The 26,837-nt window shown below is 49.8% G+C and overlaps 1 protein-coding gene across 1 annotated transcript; it reads right to left on the bottom strand.

The window, feature by feature from the left end:
* Nucleotides 1-726: 726 nt before the first annotated feature.
* On the bottom strand, nucleotides 727-26,759 carry TGM1 (transglutaminase 1; the record flags this gene model as incomplete). Its single annotated transcript, XM_057415290.1, has 10 exons — nucleotides 26,465-26,759; nucleotides 23,923-24,041; nucleotides 16,166-16,273; nucleotides 13,307-13,481; nucleotides 9,644-9,782; nucleotides 8,768-8,881; nucleotides 7,278-7,356; nucleotides 4,472-4,625; nucleotides 3,110-3,409; nucleotides 727-887 (listed from the first exon to the last, which is right to left on the bottom strand). Coding segments are annotated over exons 1-10 (1,644 nt in total), but the record flags the coding sequence as incomplete, so codon positions are not given.
* Between the last annotated feature and the right edge of the window lie 78 nt (nucleotides 26,760-26,837).

Genomic DNA, 26,837 nt, shown 5'->3' with positions numbered 1-26,837 from the left:
CCTATGGTCTCTTTATGGTTCTCTATGGGCCCCTATGGCTCCCTATGTGTCCCTATGTGTCTCTATGTGTCCCTATGGGTCTCTATGTGTCTCTATGTGTCTCTATGTGTCCCTATGGGTCCCTATGGGTCCCTATGTGTCTCTATGGGTCTCTATGTGTCTCTATGTGTCCCTATGGGTCTCTATGTGTCTCTATGTGTCCCTATGGGTCCCTATGGGTCCCTATGGGTCTCTATGTGTCTCTATGTGTCTCTATGGGTCTCTATGGGTCTCTATGGGTCCCTATGGGTCCCTATGTGTCCCTATGGGTCTCTATGTGTCTCTATGTGTCCCTATGTGTCCCTATGGGTCCCTATGTGTCCCTATGGGTCTCTATGGGTCTCTATGGGTTTCTATGGGTCTCTATGTGTCCCTATGGGTCCCTATGTGTCCCTATGGGTCTCTATGGGTCTCTATGGGTCTCTATGGGTCCCTATGGGTCCCTATGTGTCTCTATGGGTCTCTATGTGTCTCTATGTGTCCCTATGTGTCCCTATGTGTCTCTATGGGTCTCTATGGGTCCCTATGGGTCCCTATGGGTCCCTATGTGTCTCTATGGGTCCCTATGGGTCCCTATGTGTCTCTATGGGTCTCTATGGGTCCCTATGGGTCCCTATGGGTCCCTATGTGTCTCTATGTGTCTCTATGGGTCCCTATGTGTCTCTATGGGTCTCTATGGGTCAGTACCGTGAGGCCCAGCTCCGGGACGTGCAGCCGCACCCTCAGCTCCTTGGCCAGGACCTGCCCGGTCTCGTCCACGGCGCCGGCGGCCGTGAGGTGCAGCCCCTGCCCCGCCCCCACGTGCCCCGAGTACTCCCCATAGGGCACGGCCATGGAGATCAGCTCCTCTGGGGGGCGGCAGTGGGGCAGCCCCATTGGCATCCATTGACTTCCATTGAGCCCCATTGACACCCATTGACTTCCATTGAGCCCCATTGACTTCCATTGAGCCCCATTGACACCCATTGACTTCCATTGAGCCCCATTGATCCCCATTGGCATCCATTGACTTCCATTGACACCCATTGAACCCCATTGAGCTTTGACATTGACCCATTGACACCCATTGACTTCCATTGACTTCCATTGAGCCCCATTGACACCCATTGACTTCCATTGACTTCCATTGACTTCCATTGAGCCCCATTGACACCCATTGACACCCATTGACTTCCATTGACTTCCATTGAGCCCCATTGACACCCATTGACTCCCATTGAGCCCCGTTGACACCCATTGAATTCCATTGAGCCCCATTGACACCCATTGATCCCCATTGACCCCCATTGACTCCCATTGACACCCATTGAAACCCATTGAGCCCCATTGACACCCATTGACTCCCATTGACATCCATTGACTTCCATTGACACCCATTGAGCCCCATTGACACCCATTGACTTCCATTGACTCCCATTGAGCCCCATTGAGCCCCATTGAAACCCATTGAGCCCCATTGACACCCATCGAAACCCATTGACACCCATTGAAAACCATTGACTCCCATTGACACCCATTGACTTCCATTGACACCCATTGAGCCCCATTGAGCCCCATTGACACCCATTGACTCCCATTGAGCCCCGTTGACACCCATTGAATTCCATTGAGCCCCATTGACACCCATTGATCCCCATTGACCCCCATTGACTCCCATTGACACCCATTGAAACCCATTGACCCCCATTGAGCCCCATTGACACCCATTGACACCCATTGAGCCCCATTGACACCCATTGACACCCATTGATCCCCATTGACTTCCATTGAGCCCCACTGACACCCATTGACACCCATTGAAACCCATTGACACCCATTGACATCCATTGACTTCATTGACTCCCATTGAGCCCCATTGAGCCCATTGAGCCCATTGATACCCATTGAGCCCCACTGAAACCCATTGAGCCCCATTGACACCCATTGACACCCATTGACACCCATTGAAAACCATTGACACCCATTGACACCCATTGACTTCTTCATTGACCCCCATTGAGCCCCATTGACACCCATTGATTTGACACCCATTGACCCCATTGAGCCCCGTTGACACCCATTGAATTCCATTGAGCCCCATTGACACCCATTGATCCCCATTGACCCCCATTGACTCCCATTGACACCCATTGAAACCCATTGACCCCCATTGAGCCCCACTGACACCCATTGAAAACCATTGACTCCCATTGACTTCCATTGAGCCCCATTGACACCTATTGACCCCATTGATCCCACTGACTCCCATTGACACCCACTGAGCCCCATTGACACCCATTGAACCCCATTGAGCCCCATTGAAAACCATTGACTCCCATTGACTTCCATTGAGCCCCATTGACACCCATTGATCCCCATTGACACCCATTGACTTCCATTGATCCCCATTGACACCCATTGACTTCCATTGAGCCCCACTGACACCCATTGAAAACCATTGACTCCCATTGACCCCCATTGACTCCCATTGACCCCTATTGATCCCATTGCCTCCCATTGACTCCCATTGATCCCATTGACTTCTATTGCCTCCCATTGCCCCCATTGGCTCCCACTGACTCCCATTGACTCCCATTGCCCCCATTGACTCCCATTGACTCCCATTGACCCCATTGACTCCCATTGAGCCCCATTGACTCCCATTGACCCCCATTGACTCCCATTACCCCCCACTGACCCCCATTGACTCCCATTGACTCCCATTGCCCCCATTGACTCCCATTGACTCCCATTGACCCCATTGACTCCCATTGAGCCCCATTGACTCCCATTGACCCCCATTGACTCCCATTACCCCCATTGATCCCCATTGACTCCCATTGACCTCCATTGACTCCCATTGCTCCCCATTGACTCCCATTGACCCCATTGCGTCCCATCACCCCCCCATTGCCCCCATTGATCCCATCGCCCCCATTGGTCCCATTGAACCCCATTGACCCCCATTGACTCCCACTGACCCCCCATTGACTCCCATTGATCCCATTGACCCCCATTGACCCCCATTGACCCCCATTGACCCCCATTGACTCCCCTTGACCCCATCACCCCCCATTGCCCCCCCCCTTACCCTGCTGGGGTGGGATGACGCGCTGGTGCTGCTCGTTCCGGAAGGCGGCCGCGGTCACGCCGGTGTAGGTGACGCCGGCGAGCGCCAGGCGGAGCCGTAGGGTCCGAGGCTCTGCCCCCTCGTTGCGGGCCCGCGCCCGCAGCTCCAGCGTAGCCCCGGCCACCGCCTCCTCGGCCGTGACCCACAGCGACACCTCCCCCCCGCTGCCGGCCCCACTGCCAGCCCCATCGGGGCCGGCGCGGTGGGGCCGGGAGCCGTGCGCGGTGGCGGTGGAGACGGCGCGGCGTTCCTCGGCTGAGCCTGGGGGGGAAAGGGGGTCGTTGGGGGGCAGTGGGGGGGAATGGGAGTCATTGGGGTCAATGGAAGTCAATGGGGTTATTGGGGTCAATGGGAGTCATTGGGGTCAATGGAAGTCAATGGGGTTATTGGGGTCAATGGGAGTCATTGGGGTCAATGGAAGTCAATGGGGTTATTGGGGTCAATGGGAGTCATTGGGGTCAATGGAAGTCAATGGGGTTATTGGGGTCAATGGGAGTCATTGGGGTCAATGGAAGTCAGTGGGGTTATTGGGGTCAATGGGAGTCATTGAGATCAATGGATGTCGAGGGTCAATGGGAGTCAATGGGGCAATGGGAGTCATTCTGGTCAATGGGGGTCATTGGGGTCAATGGGGGTCAATGGGAGTCAATGGGAGTCAATAGGGGTCAATGGGATCAATGGGGTCAGTGGGAGTCAATGGGAGTCATTGCGGTCAATGGATGTCAGGGGGCAATGGGAGTCATTGGGGACAATGAGATTCATTGGGGTCAATGGGAGTCAATGGGGGTCATTGGGGTCAATGGGAGTCATTGGGGGTCAATGGGAGTCAATGGGAGTCAATGGGAGGCAGTGGGAGTAAAGGGGTCAATGGGGGTCAATGGGAATCATCGGTATCAATGGGGGGCAATTGGAGTCATTGGGGTCAATACCGGCTATGGGGATCAATGGGAGCCAATGGGGGTCAACGGGATTCAATGGGGGTCATGGGATCCTATGGGGAGCCAAGGGTGTCAATGGGGGTCAACAGGGGCCAAAGGCAGTCAATGGGGGTCAATGGGAGTCATTGGGGTCAAAGGGAGTCAACGGGGTCAATAGCAGTCAGTGGGTCTCAATGGGGGTCAACAGGAGTCAATGTGGGTCAATGGGAGTCATTGGGGTCAATGGAAGTCAATGGGGGTCAATGTGGGTCAATGGGGGTCAACAGGAGCCAATGGGCGTCAACGCACGCCGTTTGAGCCAACCCCATTGGCCGCCGCCCCCCCTCCCCTCTCCTCCCTCTCCCCATTGGCCGCCGCCCCCTCTCCCCCTCTCCCCATTGGCTACCCTCGGGGTGCTTGTAGAGGTGGGTGATGTCGAGGCGCGCCCCCGAGCCCGGCCCCACGGTGCTGATGCGGCGCCCGATGGCGCCTTCCTCCACGTGCACCACGGTGAAGGTGCCGTTGGGCTGGCGCTGCCAGTACACCTTGTCGCTGTTCACCTAATTAAGTGGGCCCTAATTAGCGCTAATTAGCATTAATTAGCGTTAATTGGATCTCATTAGCATTAACGATGGGTAATTTGCGCGAAGGAATGAGCGTTAACAGGGTCCCCGTAGACCTTGTTGCTATCAACCTAGGGTCGATAGAGATAATTGGTGTTAATGAGGGGTCAGTAGCCTTAATTAGCGTTAAGTAGCTCTCGCCTAATTAAGTGGGTGCTAATTAGCATCAATTATGGCTAATTAACGTTAATTAGCTCTCATTAGCGTTAACGATGGGTAATTCACGCGAAGGAATGAGCGTTAACAGGGTCCCCGTAGACCTTGTTGCTATCAACATAGGGTCGATAGACATAATTAGTGTTAATGAGGGGTCAGTAGCCTTAATTAACGTTAATTAGCTCTCACCAAATTAAGTGGGAGCTAATTAGCGCTAATTAGCGTTAATTAGCTCTCATTAGCATTAACGATGGGTAATTCGCGCTAAGGAATGAGCGTTAACAGGGTCCCCGTAGACCTTGTTGCTATCAACCTAGGGTCGATAGAGATAATTGGTGTTAATGAGGGGTCAATACCCTTAATTAGCGTTAATTAGCTCGTATCTAATTAAATGGGCGCTAATTAGCATCAATTATGGCTAATTAACGTTAAATTAGCTCTCATTAGCGTTAACGATGGGTAATTAGCGTGAAGGAATTAGCGTTAACAGGGTCCCCATAGACCTTGTTGCTATCAACCTAGGATCGATAGAGATAATTGGTGTTAATGAGCAATCAATAGCCTTAATTAGCGTTAATTAGCTCTCACCTAATTAAGTGATCGCTAATTAGCATCAATTATGGCTAATTAGCATTAATTAGCTCTCATTAGCATTAACGATGGGTAATTAGCATGAAGGAATGAGCGTTAACATGGTCCCCATAGACCTTGTTGCTATCAACCTAGGGTCGATAGAGATAATTGGTGTTAATGAGGGGTCAGTAGCCTTAATTAGCGTTAATTAGCTCTCATCAAATTAAGTGGTAGCTAATTAGCGCTAATTAGCGTTAATTAGCTCTCATTAGCATTAACGATGGGTAATTAGCGTGAAGGAATGAGCGTTAACAGGGTCCCCGTAGACCTTGTTGCTATCAACCTAGGATCGATAGAGATAATTGGTGTTAATGAGCGGTCAATAGCCTTAATTAGCGTTAAGTAGCTCTCACCTAATTAAGTGGACGCTAATTATCCCTAATTAGCGCTAATTATGGCTAATTAGCGTTAATTAGCTCTCGTTTTCGTTAACGATGGGTAATTAGCGCTAAGGAATGAGCGTTACTGCGGTTCCCCATAGACCTTATCATTGGTTAGTTGGCGTTAATTAGCGTTAATTGGCTGTTAGTTAATGATAGCAAACCTTTTGACCTTTTTAATGGGCTCTATTTAGACTTAATTAGCGCTAATTATTCTTAATTGGTTCTCATTAGCGTTAATTATGGGTCATTAGCGCTAAGAAATGGAAGTTAATAGGGTCCCCATAGACGTTGTTGCTATTAACGTAGGGTCGTTAGCGATAATTAGCGTTAATTGGCGTTAATTAGCTGCTAGTAAATCTTTTGACCTAATTAACAGGTGCTATTTAGACTTAATTAGCGTTAATTATCGCCCATTAGCATAATTAAGCTCTAATTAATGAGGGTTAATGACATCCGATGACTTAATTAATTGGGCGCTAATTACCCCAAATAGCGTTAATTGGTGTTAATTACCGTTAATTATGGACAATTGGCGCTAATAAATGACCGTTAATAGGATCCCCCTCTAACATTAATTCCCCCTCATTAGCATTAATTACCCTCATTAGCATTAATAACCCATTATAACCCCTTTATAACCCATTAGAACTATTATACTCCCTCATTAGCATTAATTCCCCCTCATTAGCATTGATTACCCTTCATTTGCATTAATTACCACTAGTTCCCCCCTCATTAGCATCAGTTACCCCTCATTAGCACTGACTATTCCTCATTAGCATCAATTAATAACCCATTATAACCCATTATAACCATCATACCCCCTCATTAGCATTAATTCCCCTCATTAGCATTACCTCATTAGCATAAAGTAGCGCTAATTACCTCCTCATTAGCATCAATTAATAACCCATTATAACCATTATACCCCTCAATAGCATTAATTCCCCCTCATTAGCACTGATTACCCTCATTAGCATTAATTAGCGCTAATTACTACCTCATTCGCATCAGTTAACTCTCATTAGCACTGATTATTCCTCATTAGCATCAATTAATAACCCATTACAAGCCTATTATAACCCATTATAACTATCATACCCCCTCATTAGCATTAATTCCCCCTCATTAGCATTAATTACCTCTTCATTAGCATAAAGTAGCGCTAATTACCTCCTCATTCGCATCAATTAATAACCCATTATAACCCTCATTGGCATTAATTCCCCCTCATTAGCATTGATTACCCCTCATTAGCATTAATTAGCGCTAATTACCCGTTATAACCCATTATAACCCCATTATAACCCCTTTATAACCCATTATAACCCCTTTATAACCATCTTACCCCCTCATTAGCATGAATTCCCCCCTCATTAGCATTAATACCCCCCTCATTAGCATAAATTAGCCATACCTCAGCGAACACGAAGGGGGTGTCGTACTTGAGGAAGACCTCCCCATTCTTCACCGCCTCCACGGAGCAGGGCCAGCAGAACAGCCCTAAAGGCACCAGTATAAACCAGTATAAACCAGTATAAACCAGTATAAACCAGTATAAACCAGTATAAACCAGTATAACCCAGTATAACCCAGTATAAACCAGTATAAACCAGTATAAACCAGTATAAACCAGTATAAACCAGTATAAACCAGTATAAACCAGTATGGACCAGTATGGACCAGTATAAACCAGTATGGACCAGTATAAACCAGTATAAACCAGTATAAACCAGTATAAACCAGTATGGACCAGTATAAACCAGTATAAACCAGTATAAACCAGTATGGACCAGTATAAACCAGTATAAACCAGTATAAACCAGTATGGACCAGTATAAACCAGTATGGACCAGTATAAATTAGTATGGACCAGTATAAACCAGTATAAACCAGTATGGACTAGTATGGACCAGTAGAACCCAATATACCCCTATAGAACCCATTCTAACCAGAATAAACCAGTAGGGACCAGTATAGGTATAAACCAGTATAAACCAGTATGGACCAGTATGGACCAGTATGGACCAGTATAAACCAGTATGGACCCGTAGAACCCAATATACCCCTATAGAACCCATTCTAACCAGAATAAACCAGTAGGGACCAGTATAGATATAGACCAGTATAAACCAGTATGGACCAGTATGGACCAGTATGGACCAGTAGAACCCAATATACCCCTATAGAACCCATTCTAACCAGAATAAACCAGTAGGGACCAGTATAGGTATAAACCAGTATAAACCAGTATGGACCAGTATGGACCAGTATGGACCAGTATAGACCAGTATGGACCAGTAGAACCCAATATACCCCTATAGAACCCATTCTAACCAGAATAAACCAGTAGGGACCAGTATAGATATAGACCAGTATAAACCAGTATGGACCAGTATAAACCAGTATGGACCGGTAGAACCCAATATACCCCACTAGAACCCATTCTAACCAGAATAAACCAGTATAAACCAGTATGGACCAGTATAACCCATTAAACCCCATTATACTCCCATTATACCCCATTAAACCCCATTATACCCCCCAATAACCCATTATAACCAGTATAACCAGTATAAACCAGTATGGACCAGTATAAACCAGTATGGACCAGTATAACCCATTAAACCCCATTATACTCCCATTATACCCCATTATACCCCATTAAACCCCATTATACCCCCTATAACCCATTATAACCAGTATAACCAGTATAAACCAGTATGGACCAGTATAAACCAGTATGGACCAGTATAACCCATTAAACCCCATTATATTCCCATTATACCCCATTATACCCCATTAAACCCCATTATACCCCCCTATAACCCATTATAACCAGTATAACCAGTATAAACCAGTATAACCAGTATAAACCAGTATAAACCAGTATAAACCAGTATAACCCAGTATATACCACTGCTGGTCTCCTGGGGGGTGGCATCCACCACTTGCCACCCATCGTGGCCCGCGGGGAGGTCGGGCCTCTTCATCCAGCAGTCGTTCCACACGTGGAAGTTCCTGCAGGACCAGTATAAACCAGTATAAACCAGTATAAACCAGTATGGACCAGTATGGACCAGTATGGACCAGTATGGACCAGTAGCAACCGGTACGGACCAGTATGATCAGCGTAAACCACGCTAAAGCACTCTAAACCACTCTAAACCACCCCAAAACCCCAAACCAGTATAAACCAGTATAACCCAGTATAACCCAGTACCACCCCAAATCACTTCTCATTCACTCCATGGCCTTCCTAACCCCCATAAACCCCATAAATCCCCCCCAAACACCCCAAACCCCCAAACCAGTATAAACCAGTATAAACCAGTATACACCAGTATAACCCAGTACCACCCCAAATCACTTCTCATTCACTCCATGGCCTTCCTAACCCCCATAAACCCCCTAAATCCCCCAAAAACACCCAAAAAACCCCAAACCAGTATAAACCAGTATAAACCAGTATAAACCAGTATAACCCAGTACCACCCCAAATCACTTCTCATTCACTCCATAGCCTTCCTAACCCCCATAAACCCCCTAAATCCCCCAAAAACACCCCAAAACCCCCAAACCAGTATAAACCAGTATAAACCAGTATAAACCAGTATAAACCAGTATAACCCAGTACCACCCCAAATCACTTCTCATTCACTCCATGGCCTTCCTAACCCCCATAAACCCCATAAATCCCCCCAAAACACCCCCAAACCCCCCCCAAACCCCCAAACCAGTATAAACCAGTATAAACCAGTATAAACCAGTATAAACCAGTACCAAACGGAGTCGGTGTTGAGGCGCTCCATGGGCTTCATGCTCTCGTCCAGGTAGATGTCGGTGGTGAGGGAGACGTCGGTGTCGTGCGCCGAGTTGTAGTTGGTCACCGTCCGCGTGGGCAGCCCCAGGCACCGCAGCACTGCCGGGACCAGTATAAACCAGTATAAACCAGTATAAACCAGTATAAACCAGTATAACCCAGTATAACCCAGTATAACCCATTATAAACCAGTATAACCCATTAAAACCCATTAAACCCCATTGTAACGCATCGCAACCCAATTCCAACCCAATATAGCCCAATAGACCAGTATAAACCAGTATAAACCAGTATAAACCAGTATAACCCATTATAAACCAGTATAAACCAGTATAACCCATTATAAACCAGTATAACCCATTAAAACCCATTAAACCCCATTGTAACGCATCGCAACCCAATTCCAACCCAATATAGCCCAATAGACCAGTATAAACCAGTATAAACCAGTATAACCCAGTATAAACCAGTATAACCCAGTATAAACCAGTATAAACCAGTATAACCCATTAAACCCCATTGTAACGCATTGCAACCCCGTATAACCCGTTCCAACCCAATATAGGCCAATACACGCCCATAGACCAGTATAACCCAGTATAAACCAGTATAACCCATTAAAACCCATTAAACCCCATTGTAACGCATTGCAACCCCGTATAACCCGTTCCAACCCAATATAGGCCAATACACGCCCATAGACCAGTATAACCCAGTATAAACCAGTATAACCCAGTATAAACCAGTATAAACCAGTATAACCCAGTATAAACCAGTATAACCCAGTATAACCCATTATAAACCACTATAACCCATTAAAACCCATTAAACCCCATTGTAACGCATCGCAACCCAATTCCAACCCAATATAGCCCAATAGACCAGTATAACCCAGTATAAACCAGTATAAACCAGTATAACCCAGTATAAACCAGTATAACCCAGTATAACCCATTATAAACCAGTATAATCCATTATAACCCATTAAACCCCATTGTAACGCATCGCAACCCAATTCCAACCCAATATAGCCCACTAGACCAGTATAAACCAGTATAAACCAGTATAACCCAGTATAAACCAGTATAAACCAGTATAACCCATTAAAACCCATTAAACCCCATTGTAACGCATTGCAACCCCGTATAACCCGTTCCAACCCAATATAGGCCAATACACGCCCATAGACCAGTATAAACCAGTATAACCCAGTATAAACCAGTATAAACCAGTATAAACCAGTATAACCCAGTATAAACCAGTATAACCCAGTATAACCCATTATAAACCAGTATAATCCATTAAAACCCATTAAACCCCATTGTAACGCATCGCAACCCAATTCCAACCCAATATAGCCCAATAGACCAGTATAAACCAGTATAAACCAGTATAACCCAGTATAACCCAGTATAAACCAGTATAACCCATTAAACTCCATTAAACCCCATTGTAACGCATTGCAACCCTGTATAACCCGTTCCAACCCAATATAGGCCAATACACGCCCATAGACCAGTATAAACCAGTATAACCCAGTATAAACCAGTATAAACCAGTATAACCCAGTATAAACCAGTATAAACCAGTATAAACCAGTATAACCCAGTATAAACCAGTATAAACCAGTATAAACCAGTATAACCCAGTATAAACCAGTATAACCCAGTATAAGCCAGTATAAACCAGTATAAACCAGTATAAGCCATTCCAACCCAATATTACCAGTACAGCCCCTATAGACCAGTATAACCAGTATAAACCAGTATAAACCAGTACAAAACAGCCCATCCCAGACCCCAAACCAACCCATCCCAGTCCATCCCAGTCCATTCCAGTCCATCCCAGTCCATCCCAGTCCAAACCAGTCCAAACCAGTCCATCCCAGTCCATCCCAGTCCAAACCAGTCCAAACCAGTCCATCCCAGTCCATTCCAGTCCAAACAAGTCCAAACCAGTCCATTCCAGTCCAAACCAGTCCAAACCAGTCCAAACCAGTCCAAACCAGTCCCCAAACCAACCCAAACCAGTCCTGAAACCAACCCAAACCAGTATAAACCAGTATAAACCAGTATTAACCAGTATAACCCAGTCCTGAAACCAACCCAAACCAGTCCCCAAACCAACCCAAACCAGTCCTGAAACCAACCCAAACCAGTATAAACCAGTATAAACCAGTATTAACCAGTATAACCCAGTCCTGAAACCAACCCAAACCAGTCCCCAAACCAACCCAAACCAGTCCTGAAACCAACCCAAACCAGTATAAACCAGTATAAACCAGTATTAACCAGTATAACCCAGTCCTGAAACCAACCCAAACCAGTCCCGAAACCAACCCAAACCAGTTCCTCCCAGTCCAAACCAACCCATCCCAGTCCATCCCAGTATAAACCAGTATAAACCAGTCCCCAAACCAACCCAAACCAGTCCCGAAACCAACCCAAACCAACCCAAACCAGTCCAAACCAGTATAAACCAGTATAAACCAGTCCCCAAACCAACCCAAACCAGTCCTGAAACCAACCCAAACCAACCCAAACCAGTCCAAACCAACCCAAACCAGTCCATCCCAGTCCAAACCAGTACAAACCAGTATAACCCAGTATAAACCAGTATAAACCAGTATAACCCAGTATAAACCAGTATAACCCAGTATAAACCAGTATAACCCAGTATAAACCAGTATAACCCAGTATAACCCAGTATAAACCAGTCCAAACCAGTATAACCCAGTATAACCCAGTATAAACCAGTATAACCCAGTATAAACCAGTCCAAACCAGTATAACCCAGTATAAACCAGTATAACCCAGTATAACCCAGTATAAACCAGTCCAAACCAGTATAACCCAGTATAACCCAGTATAACCCAGTATAACCCAGTATAACCCAGTATAAACCAGTATAACCCAGTATAAACCAGTATAACCCAGTATAAACCAGTATAACCCAGTATAAACCAGTATAACCCAGTATAACCCAGTATAACCCAGTACAAACCAGTATAACCCAGTATAAACCAGTATAACCCAGTATAAACCAGTATAACCCAGTATAAACCAGTATAACCCAGTATAACCCAGTATAACCCAGTATAAACCAGTATAACCCAGTATAACCCAGTATAAACCAGTATAACCCAGTATAACCCAGTATAAACCAGTATAACCCAGTATAACCCAGTACAAACCAGTATAACCCAGTATAACCCAGTATAAACCAGTATAACCCAGTATAACCCAGTATAACCCAGTATAACCCAGTATAAACCAGTATAAACCAGTACAAACCAGTCCAAACCAGTATAACCCAGTATAAACCAGTATAACCCAGTATAAACCAGTATAAACCAGTATAACCCAGTATAACCCAGTATAACCCAGTATAAACCAGTATAAACCAGTACAAACCAGTCCAAACCAGTATAACCCAGTATAACCCAGTATAAACCAGTATAACCCAGTCCAAACCAGTATAAACCAGTATAACCCAGTATAACCCAGTATAACCCAGTATAACCCAGTATAACCCAGTATAAACCAGTATAAACCAGTATAACCCAGTATAACCCAGTCCAAACCAGTATAAACCAGTATAAACCAGTCCAAACCAGTACGTACCGGTGGTGACGACCCCCGCGAACACCCAGCACTGCCCGTAGCGCACGGGCGCCCCGGTGCTGAGGAAACCCCGTAGGATCTGCACCGAGCCCGCCCATGCCGACGGGTTGGTGCCCTGCTCGTAGCGCCCCGTCCAGTTCCCCACCAGCACCCCGTTGTCGTCCAGAGAGTTCACCTATGGGTGCCAGGGGTGCCGCTATGGGTGCTAGTGGGTGCTATAGGGTGCTATTGCCTGCTAGAGAGTGCTATGGCTGATATCGGATGCTATGGGGAGTAATGGATGCTATGGGATGGGAATGAGGGCTATAGGGTGCTATGGGTGCTATTGGGTGCTATGGGGTGGGAATGGGTGCTATGGGTGCTATTGGGTGCTATAGGGTGCTATAGGGTGCTATAGGGTGCTATAGGGTGCTATGGGTGCTATAGAGTGCTATGGGTAGTAATGGATGCTATAGGATGATAATGAGTGCTGTAGAATGCAAGGGGTGCTATAGGGTGCTATGGGGTGGTAATGGGTGCTATGGGTGCTATAGGGTGCTATGGGGTGGGAATGGGTGCTATAGGGTGCTATGGGGCGCTATGGGTGCTATAGGGTGTTATGGGGTGCTATGGGGTGGCAATGGGTGCTATAGACTGCTATGGGTGCTGTAAGGTGCTACAGGTGCTATAGGGTGGTAATGGGTGCTATGGGGTGGGAATGGGTGCTACAGACTGCTATGGGTGCTATGGGTGCTGTGGGGCGGTAATGGGTGCTATAGGGTGGGAAAGGGGCCAATGGGTGCTAATGGGGCCAATGGGGACCAATGGGTGCTATAGGGTGCTAATGGGTGACAATGGGTGCTAATGGGGCCAATGGGGGATAATGGGGGACAATGGGTGCCCAACCCCATGGAGACCCCATCCCGCCCCATAGAAACCCATGCAGCCCCATAGAAACCCATGCAGCCCCATAGGACCCCATCCAGCCCCATAGGACCCCATCCAGCCCCATAGGACCCCATCCAGCCCCATAGGAACCCATCCCGCCCCATAGGACCCCATCCAGCCCCATAGGCCCACCCCATAGGACCCCATCCTGCCCCATAGGACCCCATTCAGCCCCATAGGATCCCATCATTAAGACCCCATCCTGCCCCATAGGAACCCATCCAGCCCCATAGGAGCCCATCCAGCCCCATAGGAACCCATTCCACCCCATAGGAGCCCACCCCACCCCATAGGACCCCATTCCACCCCATAGGAGCCCACCCTGCCCCATAGGACCCACTGCAGCCCCATAGGAGCCCACCCCGCCCCATAGCCTCGCCCATTAGGGACCCATCCAGCCCCATAGGAACCCATCATTAAGACCCCATCCTGCCCCATAGGAACCCATGCAGCCCCATAGGACCCAATCCAGCCCCATAGGATCCCATCATTAAGACCCCATCCTGCCCCATAGGAACCCATCCAGCCCCATAGGAACCCATTGCAGCCCCATAGGACCCCATCCCGCCCCATAGGAACCCATCATTAAGACCCCATCCTGCCCCATAGGAACCCATCCAGCCCCATAGCAACCCATCCAGCCCCATAGGAACCCATCATTAAGACCCCACCCTGCCCCATAGGAGCCCACCCCGCCCCATAGGAACCCATTCCACCCCATAGGAGCCCACCCTGCCCCATAGGACCCACTGCAGCCCCATAGGACCCACTGCAGCCCCATAGGAGCCCATCCAGCCCCATAGGAGCCCATCCAGCCCCATAGGACCCAATCCAGCCCCATAGGATCCCATCATTAAGACCCCGTCCTGCCCCATAGGACCCCATCCAGCCCCACAGGAGCCCACCCTGCCCCATAGGATCCCATCCAGCCCCATAGGATCCCATCATTAAGACCCCATTCTGCTTCATAGGACCCCATCCCACCCCATAGGACCCCATCCCACCCCATAGGACCCCATCCTGCCCCATAGGACCCCATCCCGCCCCATAGGACCCACTGCAGCCCCATAGGACCCACTGCAGCCCCATAGGAGCCCATCCAGCCCCATAGGACCCCATCCCGCTCCATAGGAACCCATCATTAAGACCCCATCCAGCCCCATAGGACCCCATCCAGCCCCATAGGAACCCATCATTAAGACCCCACGCTGCCCCATAGGACCCCATCCCACCCCATAGGAGCCCACCCCGCCCCATATGAACCCATCCCACCCCATAGGACCCACTGCAGCCCCATAGGAGCCCACCCTGCCCCATAGGACCCAATCCAGCCCCATAGGATCCCATCATTAAGACCCCATCCCGCCCCATAGGACCCATTGCAGCCCCATAGGAGCCCATCGACCCCATCCTGCCCCATAGGACCCCATGCAGCCCCACAGGAGCCCACCCTGCCCCATAGGACCCATTGCAGCCCCATAGGAACCCATTATTAAGACCCCATCCTGCCCCATAGGAACCCATCATTAAGACCCCATCCAGCCCCATAGGAACCCATCCAGCCCCATAGGACCCCATCCAGCCCCATAGGAACCCATCCAGCCCCATAGGACCCAATCCAGCCCCATAGGAACCCATCATTAAGACCCCATCCTGCCCCATAGGAGCCCACCCTGCCCCATAGGAACCCATCCAGCCCCATAGGAGCCCATCCTGCCCCATAGGACCCCATCCCGCCCCATAGGAACCCATCATTAAGACCCAATCCCGCCCCATAGGACCCCATGCAGCCCCATAGGAGCCCACCCTGCCCCATAGGCCCGCCCCATAGGGACCCATCCCGCCCCATAGGAGCCCTCCCTGCCCCATAGGGACCCATCCAGCCCCATAGGACCCCTCCCCGCCCCATAGCCCCGCCCCATAGGGACCCACCATGGCCGACACCACCCTGGCCACCATCACTGGGTCCCCCCGGGCGCTGTGGGGCATCCCTCGGCGGTCCAGGATGAAGAGGCAGGCGTCGAGCACCCCCTGATCGAACTGGGGCAGAGACACGGCAATGGGGCGGACCCATAGCAATGGGGTGGACCCATAGCAATGGGGCGGACCCATAGCAATGGGGCAGAGACACGGCAATGGGGTGGACCCATAGCAATGGGGCAGAGACACAGCAATGGGGCGGACCCATAGCAATGGGGCAGAGACACAGCAATGGGGTGGACCCATAGCAATGGGGTGGACCCATAGCAATGGGGCAGAGACACGGCAATGGGGCAGACCCATAGCAATGGGGTGGACCCATAGCAATGGGGCAGAGACACGGCAATGGGGCAGACCCATAGCAATGGGGTGGACCCATAGCAATGGGGCGGACCCATAGCAATGGGGCAGAGACACGGCAATGGGGCGGACCCATAGCAATGGGGGGGACCCATAGCAATGGGGCAGAGACACGGCAATGGGGCAGACCCATAGCAATGGGGCGGACCCATAGCAATGGGGCAGAGACACGGCAATGGGGCAGACCCATAGCAATGGGGCAGAGACACGGCAATGGGGCGGACCCATAGCAATGGGGTGGACCCATAGCAATGGGGTGGACCCATAGCAATGGGGCAGAGACACGGCAATGGGGCGGACCCATAGCAATGGGGTGGACCCATAGCAATGGGGCAGAGACACGGCAATGGGGCGGACCCATAGCAATGGGGTGGACCCATAGCAATGGGGCAGAGACACGGCAATGGGGCAGACCCATAGCAATGGGGCAGAGACAAGGCAATGGGGTGGACCCATAGCAATGGGGCAGAGACACAGCAATGGGGTGGACCCATAGCAATGGGGCAGAGACACGGCAATGGGGTGGACCCATAGCAATGGGGTGGACCCATAGCAATGGGGCGGACCCATAGCAATGGGGCAGAGACACGGCAATGGGGTGGACCCATAGCAATGGGGCAGAGACACAGCAATGGGGCGGACCCATAGCAATGGGGCAGAGACACGGCAATGGGGCAGACCCATAGCAATGGGGTGGACCCATAGCAATGGGGCAGAGACACGGCAATGGGGCAGACCCATAGCAATGGGGTGGACCCATAGCAATGGGGCAGAGACACGGCAATGGGGCAGACCCATAGCAATGGGGTGGACCCATAGCAATGGGGCAGACCCATAGCAATGGGGCGGACCCATAGCAATGGGGTGGACCCATAGCAATGGGGTGGACCCATAGCAATGGGGCAGAGACACAGCAATGGGGTGGACCCATAGCAATGGGGTGGACCCATAGCAATGGGGCAGAGACACGGCAATGGGGTGGACCCATAGCAATGGGGTGGACCCATAGCAATGGGGCAGACCCATAGCAATGGGGTGGACCCATAGCAATGGGGCGGACCCATAGCAATGGGGCGGACCCATAGCAATGGGGCAGAGACACGGCAATGGGGCAGACCCATAGCAATGGGGCGGACCCATAGCAATGGGGCAGAGACACAGCAATGGGGCGGACCCATAGCAATGGGGTGGACCCATAGCAATGGGGCAGAGACACGGCAATGGGGCAGACCCATAGCAATGGGGTGGACCCATAGCAATGGGGCAGAGACACAGCAATGGGGCGGACCCATAGCAATGGGGTGGACCCATAGCAATGGGGCAGAGACACGGCAATGGGGCGGACCCATAGCAATGGGGTGGACCCATAGCAATGGGGCAGAGACACGGCAATGGGGCAGACCCATAGCAATGGGGCGGACCCATAGCAATGGGGCAGAGACACGGCAATGGGGCAGACCCATAGCAATGGGGCAGAGACACGGCAATGGGGCGGACCCATAGCAATGGGGTGGACCCATAGCAATGGGGTGGACCCATAGCAATGGGGCAGAGACACGGCAATGGGGCGGACCCATAGCAATGGGGTGGACCCATAGCAATGGGGCAGAGACACGGCAATGGGGCGGACCCATAGCAATGGGGTGGACCCATAGCAATGGGGCAGAGACACGGCAATGGGGCAGACCCATAGCAATGGGGCAGAGACAAGGCAATGGGGTGGACCCATAGCAATGGGGCAGAGACACAGCAATGGGGTGGACCCATAGCAATGGGGCAGAGACACGGCAATGGGGGGTGGACCCATAGCAATGGGGTGGACCCATAGCAATGGGGCGGACCCATAGCAATGGGGCAGAGACACGGCAATGGGGTGGACCCATAGCAATGGGGCAGAGACACAGCAATGGGGCGGACCCATAGCAATGGGGTGGACCCATAGCAATGGGGCAGAGACACGGCAATGGGGCGGACCCATAGCAATGGGGCGGACCCATAGCAATGGGGCAGAGACACGGCAATGGGGCGGACCCATAGCAATGGGGTGGACCCATAGCAATGGGGCAGAGACACAGCAATGGGGCAGACCCATAGCAATGGGGTGGACCCATAGCAATGGGGCAGAGACACAGCAATGGGGCAGACCCATAGCAATGGGGCGGACCCATAGCAATGGGGCAGAGACACGGCAATGGGGCAGAGACACAGCAATGGGGTGGACCCATAGCAATGGGGTGGACCCATAGCAATGGGGCAGAGACACAGCAATGGGGCAGACCCATAGCAATGGGGCGGACCCATAGCAATGGGGCAGAGACACGGCAATGGGGTGGACCCATAGCAATGGGGCAGAGACACGGCAATGGGGCGGACCCATAGCAATGGGGTGGACCCATAGCAATGGGGCAGAGACACGGCAATGGGGCAGACCCATAGCAATGGGGTGGACCCACAGCAATGGGGTGGACCCATAGCAATGGGGTGGACCCATAGCAATGGGGCAGAGACACGGCAATGGGGCGGACCCATAGCAATGGGGTGGACCCATAGCAATGGGGCAGAGACACGGCAATGGGGCGGACCCATAGCAATGGGGTGGACCCATAGCAATGGGGCAGAGACACGGCAATGGGGCGGACCCATAGCAATGGGGCAGAGACACAGCAATGGGGCAGACCCATAGCAATGGGGCGGACCCACAGCAATGGGGCAGACCCACAGCAATGGGGCAGAGACACAGCAAAGGGGCAACCCCATGGCCATGGGGCAGCCCCATAGCAATTGGGCAGCCCCATAGTAATGGGGTCGGACCCACAGCAATGGGGCAGCCCCACATCAATGGGGCAGCGCCATAGCAAAGCAGTCAGACCCATGTCAATGGGGTCAGACCCACATCAATGGGGCTGACCCACATCATTGGGGTCAGACCCACCGCAATTTGTCAGACCTATAGCAATGGGGCAGACCCATGTCAATGGGGTCAGACCCACATCAATGGCGTAGACCCACATCAATGGGGCCAGACCCAAATCAATGGGGCAGACCCACATCAATGGCGTAGACCCACATCAATGGGGCTGACAGACATCAATGGGGCCAGACCCACATCAATTGGATCAGACCCACATCAATGGGATCAGACTCACATCAATGGGGCCAGACCCACATCAATGGGGATCAGACCCACATCAATGGGATCAGACCCACATCAATGGGATCAGACCCACATCAATGGGGCAGACCCACAACAATGGGGCAGACCCACATCAATGGGATCAGACCCACATCAATGGGATCAGACCCACATCAATGGGGTAGACCCACATCAATGGGATCAGACCCACATCAATGGGGCAGACCCACATCAATGGGATCAGACCCACATCAATGGGATCAGACCCACATCAATGGGGTAGACCCACATCAATGGGATCAGACCCACATCAATGGGGCAGACCCACATCAATGGGATCAGACCCACATCAATGGGGCAGACCCACATCAATGGGATCAGACTCACATCAATGGGGCCGGACCCACATCAATGGGATCAGACTCACATCAATGGGGCCAGACCCAAATCAATGGGGCAGACCCACATCAATGGGATCAGACCCACATCAATGGGATCAGACTCACATCAATGGGGCTGACCCACATCAATGGGATCAGACTCACATCAATGGGGCTGACCCACATCAATGGGATCAGACCCACATCAATGGGATCAGATCCGCATCAATGGGGCAGACCCACATCAATGGGGTAGACCCACATCAATGGGCCTGATAGACATCAATGGGATCAGACCCACATCAATGGGGCCAGACCCAAATCAATGGGATCAGACCCTCATCAATGGGATCAGACCCACATCAATGGGATCAGACCCACATCAATGGGGTAGACCCACATCAATGGGATCAGACCCACATCAATGGGGCAGACCCACATCAATGGGATCAGACCCACATCAATGGGGCAGACCCACATCAATGGGATCAGACTCACATCAATGGGGCCGGACCCACATCAATGGGATCAGACTCACATCAATGGGATCAGACCCACATCAATGGGGCAGACCCACAACAATGGGATCAGACCCACATCAATGGGGTCAGACCCACCCCAATTTTGGGTCAAAACCCAACGATTTTGGGTCCTTTTGACCATTTATGGAGTCTCCAACCCCATTATGACATTTTCCACCTCGATTTTGGGTCAAAACCCAACGATTTTGGGTCCTTTTGACCATTTATGGAGTCTCCAACCCCATTATGACATTTTCCACCTCATTTTTTGGGTCAAAACCCAACGATTTTGGGTCCTTTTGACCATTTATGGAGTCTCCAACCCCATTATGACATTTTCCACCTTGATTTTGGGTCAAAACCCAACGATTTTGGCTCTTTTTGACCACTTTTGAGGTTCCCAACCCCATTATGACATTTTCCACCTCGATTTTGGGTCAAAACCCAACGATTTTGGGTCCTTTTGACCATTTATGGAGTCTCCAACCCTATTATGACATTTTCCACCTCGATTTTGGGTCAAAACCCAACGATTTTGGGTCCTTTTGACCATTTATGGAGTCTTCAACCCCATTATGACGTTTGCCACCTCGATTTTGGGTCAAAACCCAACGATTTTGGGTCAAAACCCAACGATTTGAGTCAAAACCCAACGATTTTGGGTCTTCTTGACCATTTTTGAGGTTTCCAACCCCATTATGACATTTTCCACCTCGATTTTGGGTCAAAACCCAACGATTTTGGGTCCTCTTGACCACTTTTGAGGTTTCCAACCCCATTATGACATTTTCCACCTCCATTTTTGGGTTGAAACCCAACGATTTTGGGTCAAAACCCAACGATTTTGGCTCTTTTTGACCACTTTTGAGGTCCCCAACCCCATTATGATGTTTGCCACCTCAATTTTTGGGTCAAAACCCAACGATTTTGGCTCTTTTTGACCACTTTTGAGGTTTTCAACCCCATTATGACGTTTTCCACCTCCATTTTTGGGTCAAAACCCAACGATTTTGGGTCCTTTTGACCACTTACAGCATCTCCATCACTCGTAGACCCCGTACCACATCAATATGGGGTGTCCCCTTCCAACCCCCATTTCCACCTCGATTTTGGGTCAAAACCCAACGATTTTGGGTCCTTTTGACCATTTATGGAGTCTCCAACCCCATTATGACATTTTCCACCTCGATTTTGGGTCAAAACCCAACGATTTTGGCTCTTTTTGACCACTTTTGAGGTTTCCAACCCCATTATGACATTTTCCACCTCCATTTTTGGGTTGAAACCCAACGATTTTGGGTCAAAACCCAACGATTTTGGGTCTTCTTGACCACTTTTGAGGTCCCCAACCCCATTATGATGTTTGCCACCTCAATTTTTGGGTCAAAACCCAACGATTTTGGGTCCTTTTGACCATTTATGGAGTCTCCAACCCCATTATGACATTTTCCACCTCAATTTTGGGTCAAAACCCAACGATTTTGGGTCCTTTTGACCACTTACAGCATCTCCATCACTCGTAGACCCCGTACCACATCAATATGGGGTGTCCCCTTCCAACCCCCATTTCCACCTCGATTTTGGGTCAAAACCCAACGATTTTGGGTCCTTTTGACCATTTATGGAGTCTCCAACCCCATTATGATGTTTTCCACCTCGATTTTGGGTCAAAACCCAACGATTTTGGGTCCTTTTGACCACTTACAGCATCTCCATCACTCGTAGACCCCGTACCACATCAATATGGGGTGTCCCCTTCCAACCCCCATTTCCACCTCGATTTTGGGTCAAAACCCAACGATTTTGGGTCCTTTTGACCATTTATGGAGTCTCCAACCCCATTATGATGTTTTCCACCTCGATTTTGGGTCAAAACCCAACGATTTTGGCTCTTTTTGACCACTTTTGAGGTTTCCAACCCCATTATGACATTTTCCACCTCCATTTTTGGGTTGAAACCCAACGATTTTGGGTCAAAACCCAACGATTTTGGCTCCTTTTGACCACTTTTGAGGTCCCCAACCCCATTATGATGTTTTCCACCTCCATTTTTGGGTTGAAACCCAACGATTTTGGGTCAAAACCCAACGATTTTGGCTCCTTTTGACCACTTTTGAGGTCCCCAACCCCATTATGATGTTTTCCACCTCGATTTTGGGTCAAAACCCAACGATTTTGGGTCAAAACTCAACGATTTTGGCTCTTTTTGACCATTTATGGAGTCTCCAACCCCATTATGACATTTTCCACCTCGATTTTGGGTCAAAACCCAACGATTTTGGGTCCTTTTGACCACTTACAGCATCTCCATCACTCGTAGACCCCGTACCACATCAATATGGGGTGTCCCCTTCCAACCCCCATTTCCACCTCGATTTTGGGTCAAAACCCAACGATTTTGGGTCCTTTTGACCATTTATGGAGTCTCCAACCCCATTATGACATTTTCCACCTTGATTTTGGGTCAAAACCCAACGATTTTGGCTCTTTTTGACCACTTTTGAGGTTCCCAACCCCATTATGACATTTTCCACCTCGATTTTGGGTCAAAACCCAACGATTTGGGGTCCTTTTGACCATTTATGGAGTCTCCAACCCCATTATGACGTTTTCAACCCTAATTTTGGGTCAAAACCCAACGATTTTGGGTCCTTTTGACCATTTATGGAGTCTCCAACCCTATTATGACATTTTCCACCTCGATTTTGGGTCAAAACCCAACGATTTTGGGTCCTTTTGACCACTTACAGCATCTCCATCACTCGTAGACCCCGTACCACATCAATATGGGGTGTCCCCTTCCACCCCCCATTTCCACCTCGATTTTGGGTCAAAACCCAACGATTTTGGGTCCTTTTGACCATTTATGGAGTCTCCAACCCCATTATGACGTTTTCAACCCTAATTTTGGGTCAAAACCCAACGATTTTGGGTCCTTTTGACCATTTATGGAGTCTCCAACCCTATTATGACATTTTCCACCTTGATTTTGGGTCAAAACCCAACGATTTTGGGTCCTTTTGACCATTTATGGAGTCTCCAACCCCATTATGATGTTTTCCACCTCGATTTTGGGTCAAAACCCAACGATTTTGGGTCCTTTTGACCACTTACAGCATCTCCATCACTCGTAGACCCCATACCACATCAATATGGGGTTGTCCCCTTCCCACCCCCATTTCCACCCCCATTTCGGGTGGAAACGGCACGTTTTTGGGTGCGTTCGGCTCGTCTCGGTGCGCCCGCGGCGTTGAGGGCGTTTTTTGGGTGGAAAAAGGGCGTTTTTGGGTGTTTTTTGTGGGTTTTTTTTTTTACCTGCCCGTAGTTCCAGGAGCGCTCGACGATCTGGTCCTCGGTGCCGTAGAAGATGCGCCCGCTCTCGTTGAGGACGTACTCGGCCAGGTCCGACGTGGGCTCCATGAACACCGAGTCCTCTGGGGGGGGGGGACGGACCCATAGGGGGCTCATTGAGACCCATAGGGAACCATAGGGACCCATAGGGAACCATAGAGACCCCATAGAGACCCATAGGGACCTATAGGGACCCCATAGAGACCCCATAGGGTCTCATAGGGACCTATATCAACAGACAGAGACCCCATAGGGACCCATAGAGACCCATAGGGACCCATAGAGACCCATAGAGACCCATAGAGACCCATAGGGAACCATAGAGACCCCATAGAGACCAATAGGGACCTATAGGGACCCCATACAGCCCCACAGGGACCCCATAGAGACTCTATAGACACCCATAGAGACCCATGGGGACCCATAGACATACCATAGAGACTCCATAGAGACCCATAGGGAGCCCATAGAGACCCATAGAGAACCATAGAGACCCCATAGAGACCCATAGGGACCTCATAGAGACCCATAAGGACCCATAGGGACCTACAGGAACCCCACAGGGATCCCATAGGGACCCATAGGGACCTATATTGACTGACAGAGACCCCACAGGGACCCATAGAGACCCATAGGGACCCAGAGGGACCCCATAGAGACCCATAGAGACCCCATAGAGACCCCCATAGAGACCCCATAGGGACCCATAGAGACTCTATAGGGACCCATAGAGACGCATAGACACCCCATAGAGACCCATAGGGACCCATAGAGACCCATAGACACCCCATAGAGACCCATAGACACCCCATAGAGACCCATAGACACCCATAGAGACCTATAGAGACCTCATAGAGACCCATAGAAAGCCCATAGAGAGTCATAGAGACCCCAAAGCCTCCTTTTTGCTCCAAACTGCCCTTTTTCACCCCAAAAATGCCCTTTTCCCCCAAAAATGCCCCTTTTTTGCCCAAATCTGCCCTTTTTTCACCCAAAAAGCTTTTTTTTGCCCAAATCTGCCTTTTTTCACCCCAAAAAGCCCTTTTTTGCCCAAAAATTCCCTTTTTTCACCAAAAAAGCCCTTTCCTTTTTTTCCCAAAAAAGCCCTTTTTCCCCCCAAAATGCCCCTTTTTTTGCCCAAATCCGCCCTTTTTTCACCCAAAAAGCCCTTTTCCCCAAAAAATGCCCCCTTTTTTTTGCCCAAATCCGCCCTTTTTTCACCCAAAACCACCTTTTTTGCCCCAAAAATGGCCCTTTTTTGCCCAAAAACGCCCTTTTTTCACCCAAAAAGCCTTTTTTTGCCCAAAAATGCCCTTTTTTACCCAAAAATGCCCTTTTTTTCACCCAAAAAGCCCTTTTTTCCCCAAAAATGCCCTTTTTTTCACCCAAAAAGCCCTTTTTCCCCAAAAATGCCCCTTTTTTTGCCCAAATCTGCCCTTTTTTCACCCAAAAGACCTTTTTCCCCAAAAATGCCCCTTTTTTGCCCAAAAACGCCCTTTTTTCACCCAAAAAGCCTTTTTTTGCCCAAAAATGCCCTTTTTTACCCAAAAAATGCCCTTTTTTTCACCCAAAAAGCCCTTTTTTGCCAAAAAAGCCCTCTCCTTTTTTGCCCAAAAAAGCCCTTTTTCCCCCCAAAATGCCCCCTTTTTTTCCCAAATCCTCCCTTTTTTCACCCAAAAAGCCCTTTTTTTCCCAAAAACGCCCTTTTTTTTCACCCAAAAAGCCCTTTTCCCCCTAAAATGCCCCTTTTTTTGCCCAAATCCGCCCTTTTTTCACCCAAAAAGACCTTTTTTCCCCAAAAATGCCCCTTTTTTGCCGAAAAACGCCCTTTTTTCACCCAAAAAGCCTTTTTTTGCCCAAAAACGCCCTTTTTTACCCAAAAAAGCCCTTTTTTTCCCAAATCTGCCCTTTTTTCACCCAAAACCCCTTTTCCCCCCAAAATGCCCCTTTTTTTGCCCAAATCTGCCCTTTTTTCCCCCAAAAAGCCCTTTTTTGCCCAAAAATGCCCTTTTTTCCCTCCAAAAACACCTTTTTCCCAAATCTGCCCTTTTTTCACCCAAAAAGCCCTTTTTTCCCCCAAAACGCCCTTTTTTTCACCCAAAAAGCCCTTTTCCCCCAAAAATGCCCCTTTTTTTCCCAAATCTGCCCTTTTTTCACCCAAAAAGACCTTTTTTCCCCAAAAATGCCCCTTTTTTGCCCAAAAACGCCCTTTTTTCACCCAAAAAGCCTTTTTTTGCCCAAAAATGCCCTTTTTTACCCAAAAATGCCCTTTTTTTTCACCCAAAAAGCCCTTTTTTGCCAAAAAAAGCCCTTTCCTTTTTTGCCCAAAAAAGCCCTTTTTCCCCCCAAAATGCCACTTTTTTTTCCCAAATCCTCCCTTTTTTACCCAAAAATGCCTTTTTTTCACCCAAAAAGCCCTTTTCCCCCAAAAAACGCCCTTTTTTACCCAAAAATGCCCTTTTTTGCCCAAATCCTCCCTTTTTCGCCCCAAGAAGCGGGCTCTCACCGGGGCACCAGGGGTTGAAGAGGATGATGACGTCATTGCGCTCGTCGAAGGGCGCCGCGTACTCCCCGCCCTCCTGGGTGCGCGTGCGCACGCTCAGCCGGTAGCGGCCAATGGGGGCGTGGGGCGGGGCCGTGACGCGGAGGCGGAGGGCGTGGCCTCCGCTTGGCTCCGCCCCCTCCTCCTCCTCCCCCTCCTCCTCCTCCGCCGTCCAACCGGTGGCCGAGCTCTCGCCCAATGGGATGAGGACGTGAGTGCCCTTGGCCACCTGGGGGTGGGGCCTGCGGCGTGACGTCATGGCGGCGGGAAAAAAAAAGGGGGGGGGGGAGGGGACGGAGGGAGGAAAAGGCGGGAAAAACGTCAAAAAAAAGCGGGG

Source organism: Pezoporus wallicus, unplaced genomic scaffold (genome assembly GCF_028554395.1).
Source record: "Pezoporus wallicus isolate ANWC-B61680 ecotype Strahan unplaced genomic scaffold, APGP_CSIRO_Pwel_v1 contig_10686, whole genome shotgun sequence".
NCBI lineage: Eukaryota > Metazoa > Chordata > Aves > Psittaciformes > Psittacidae > Pezoporus > Pezoporus wallicus.
This window is presented reverse-complemented; position numbering and strand designations above follow the sequence as displayed.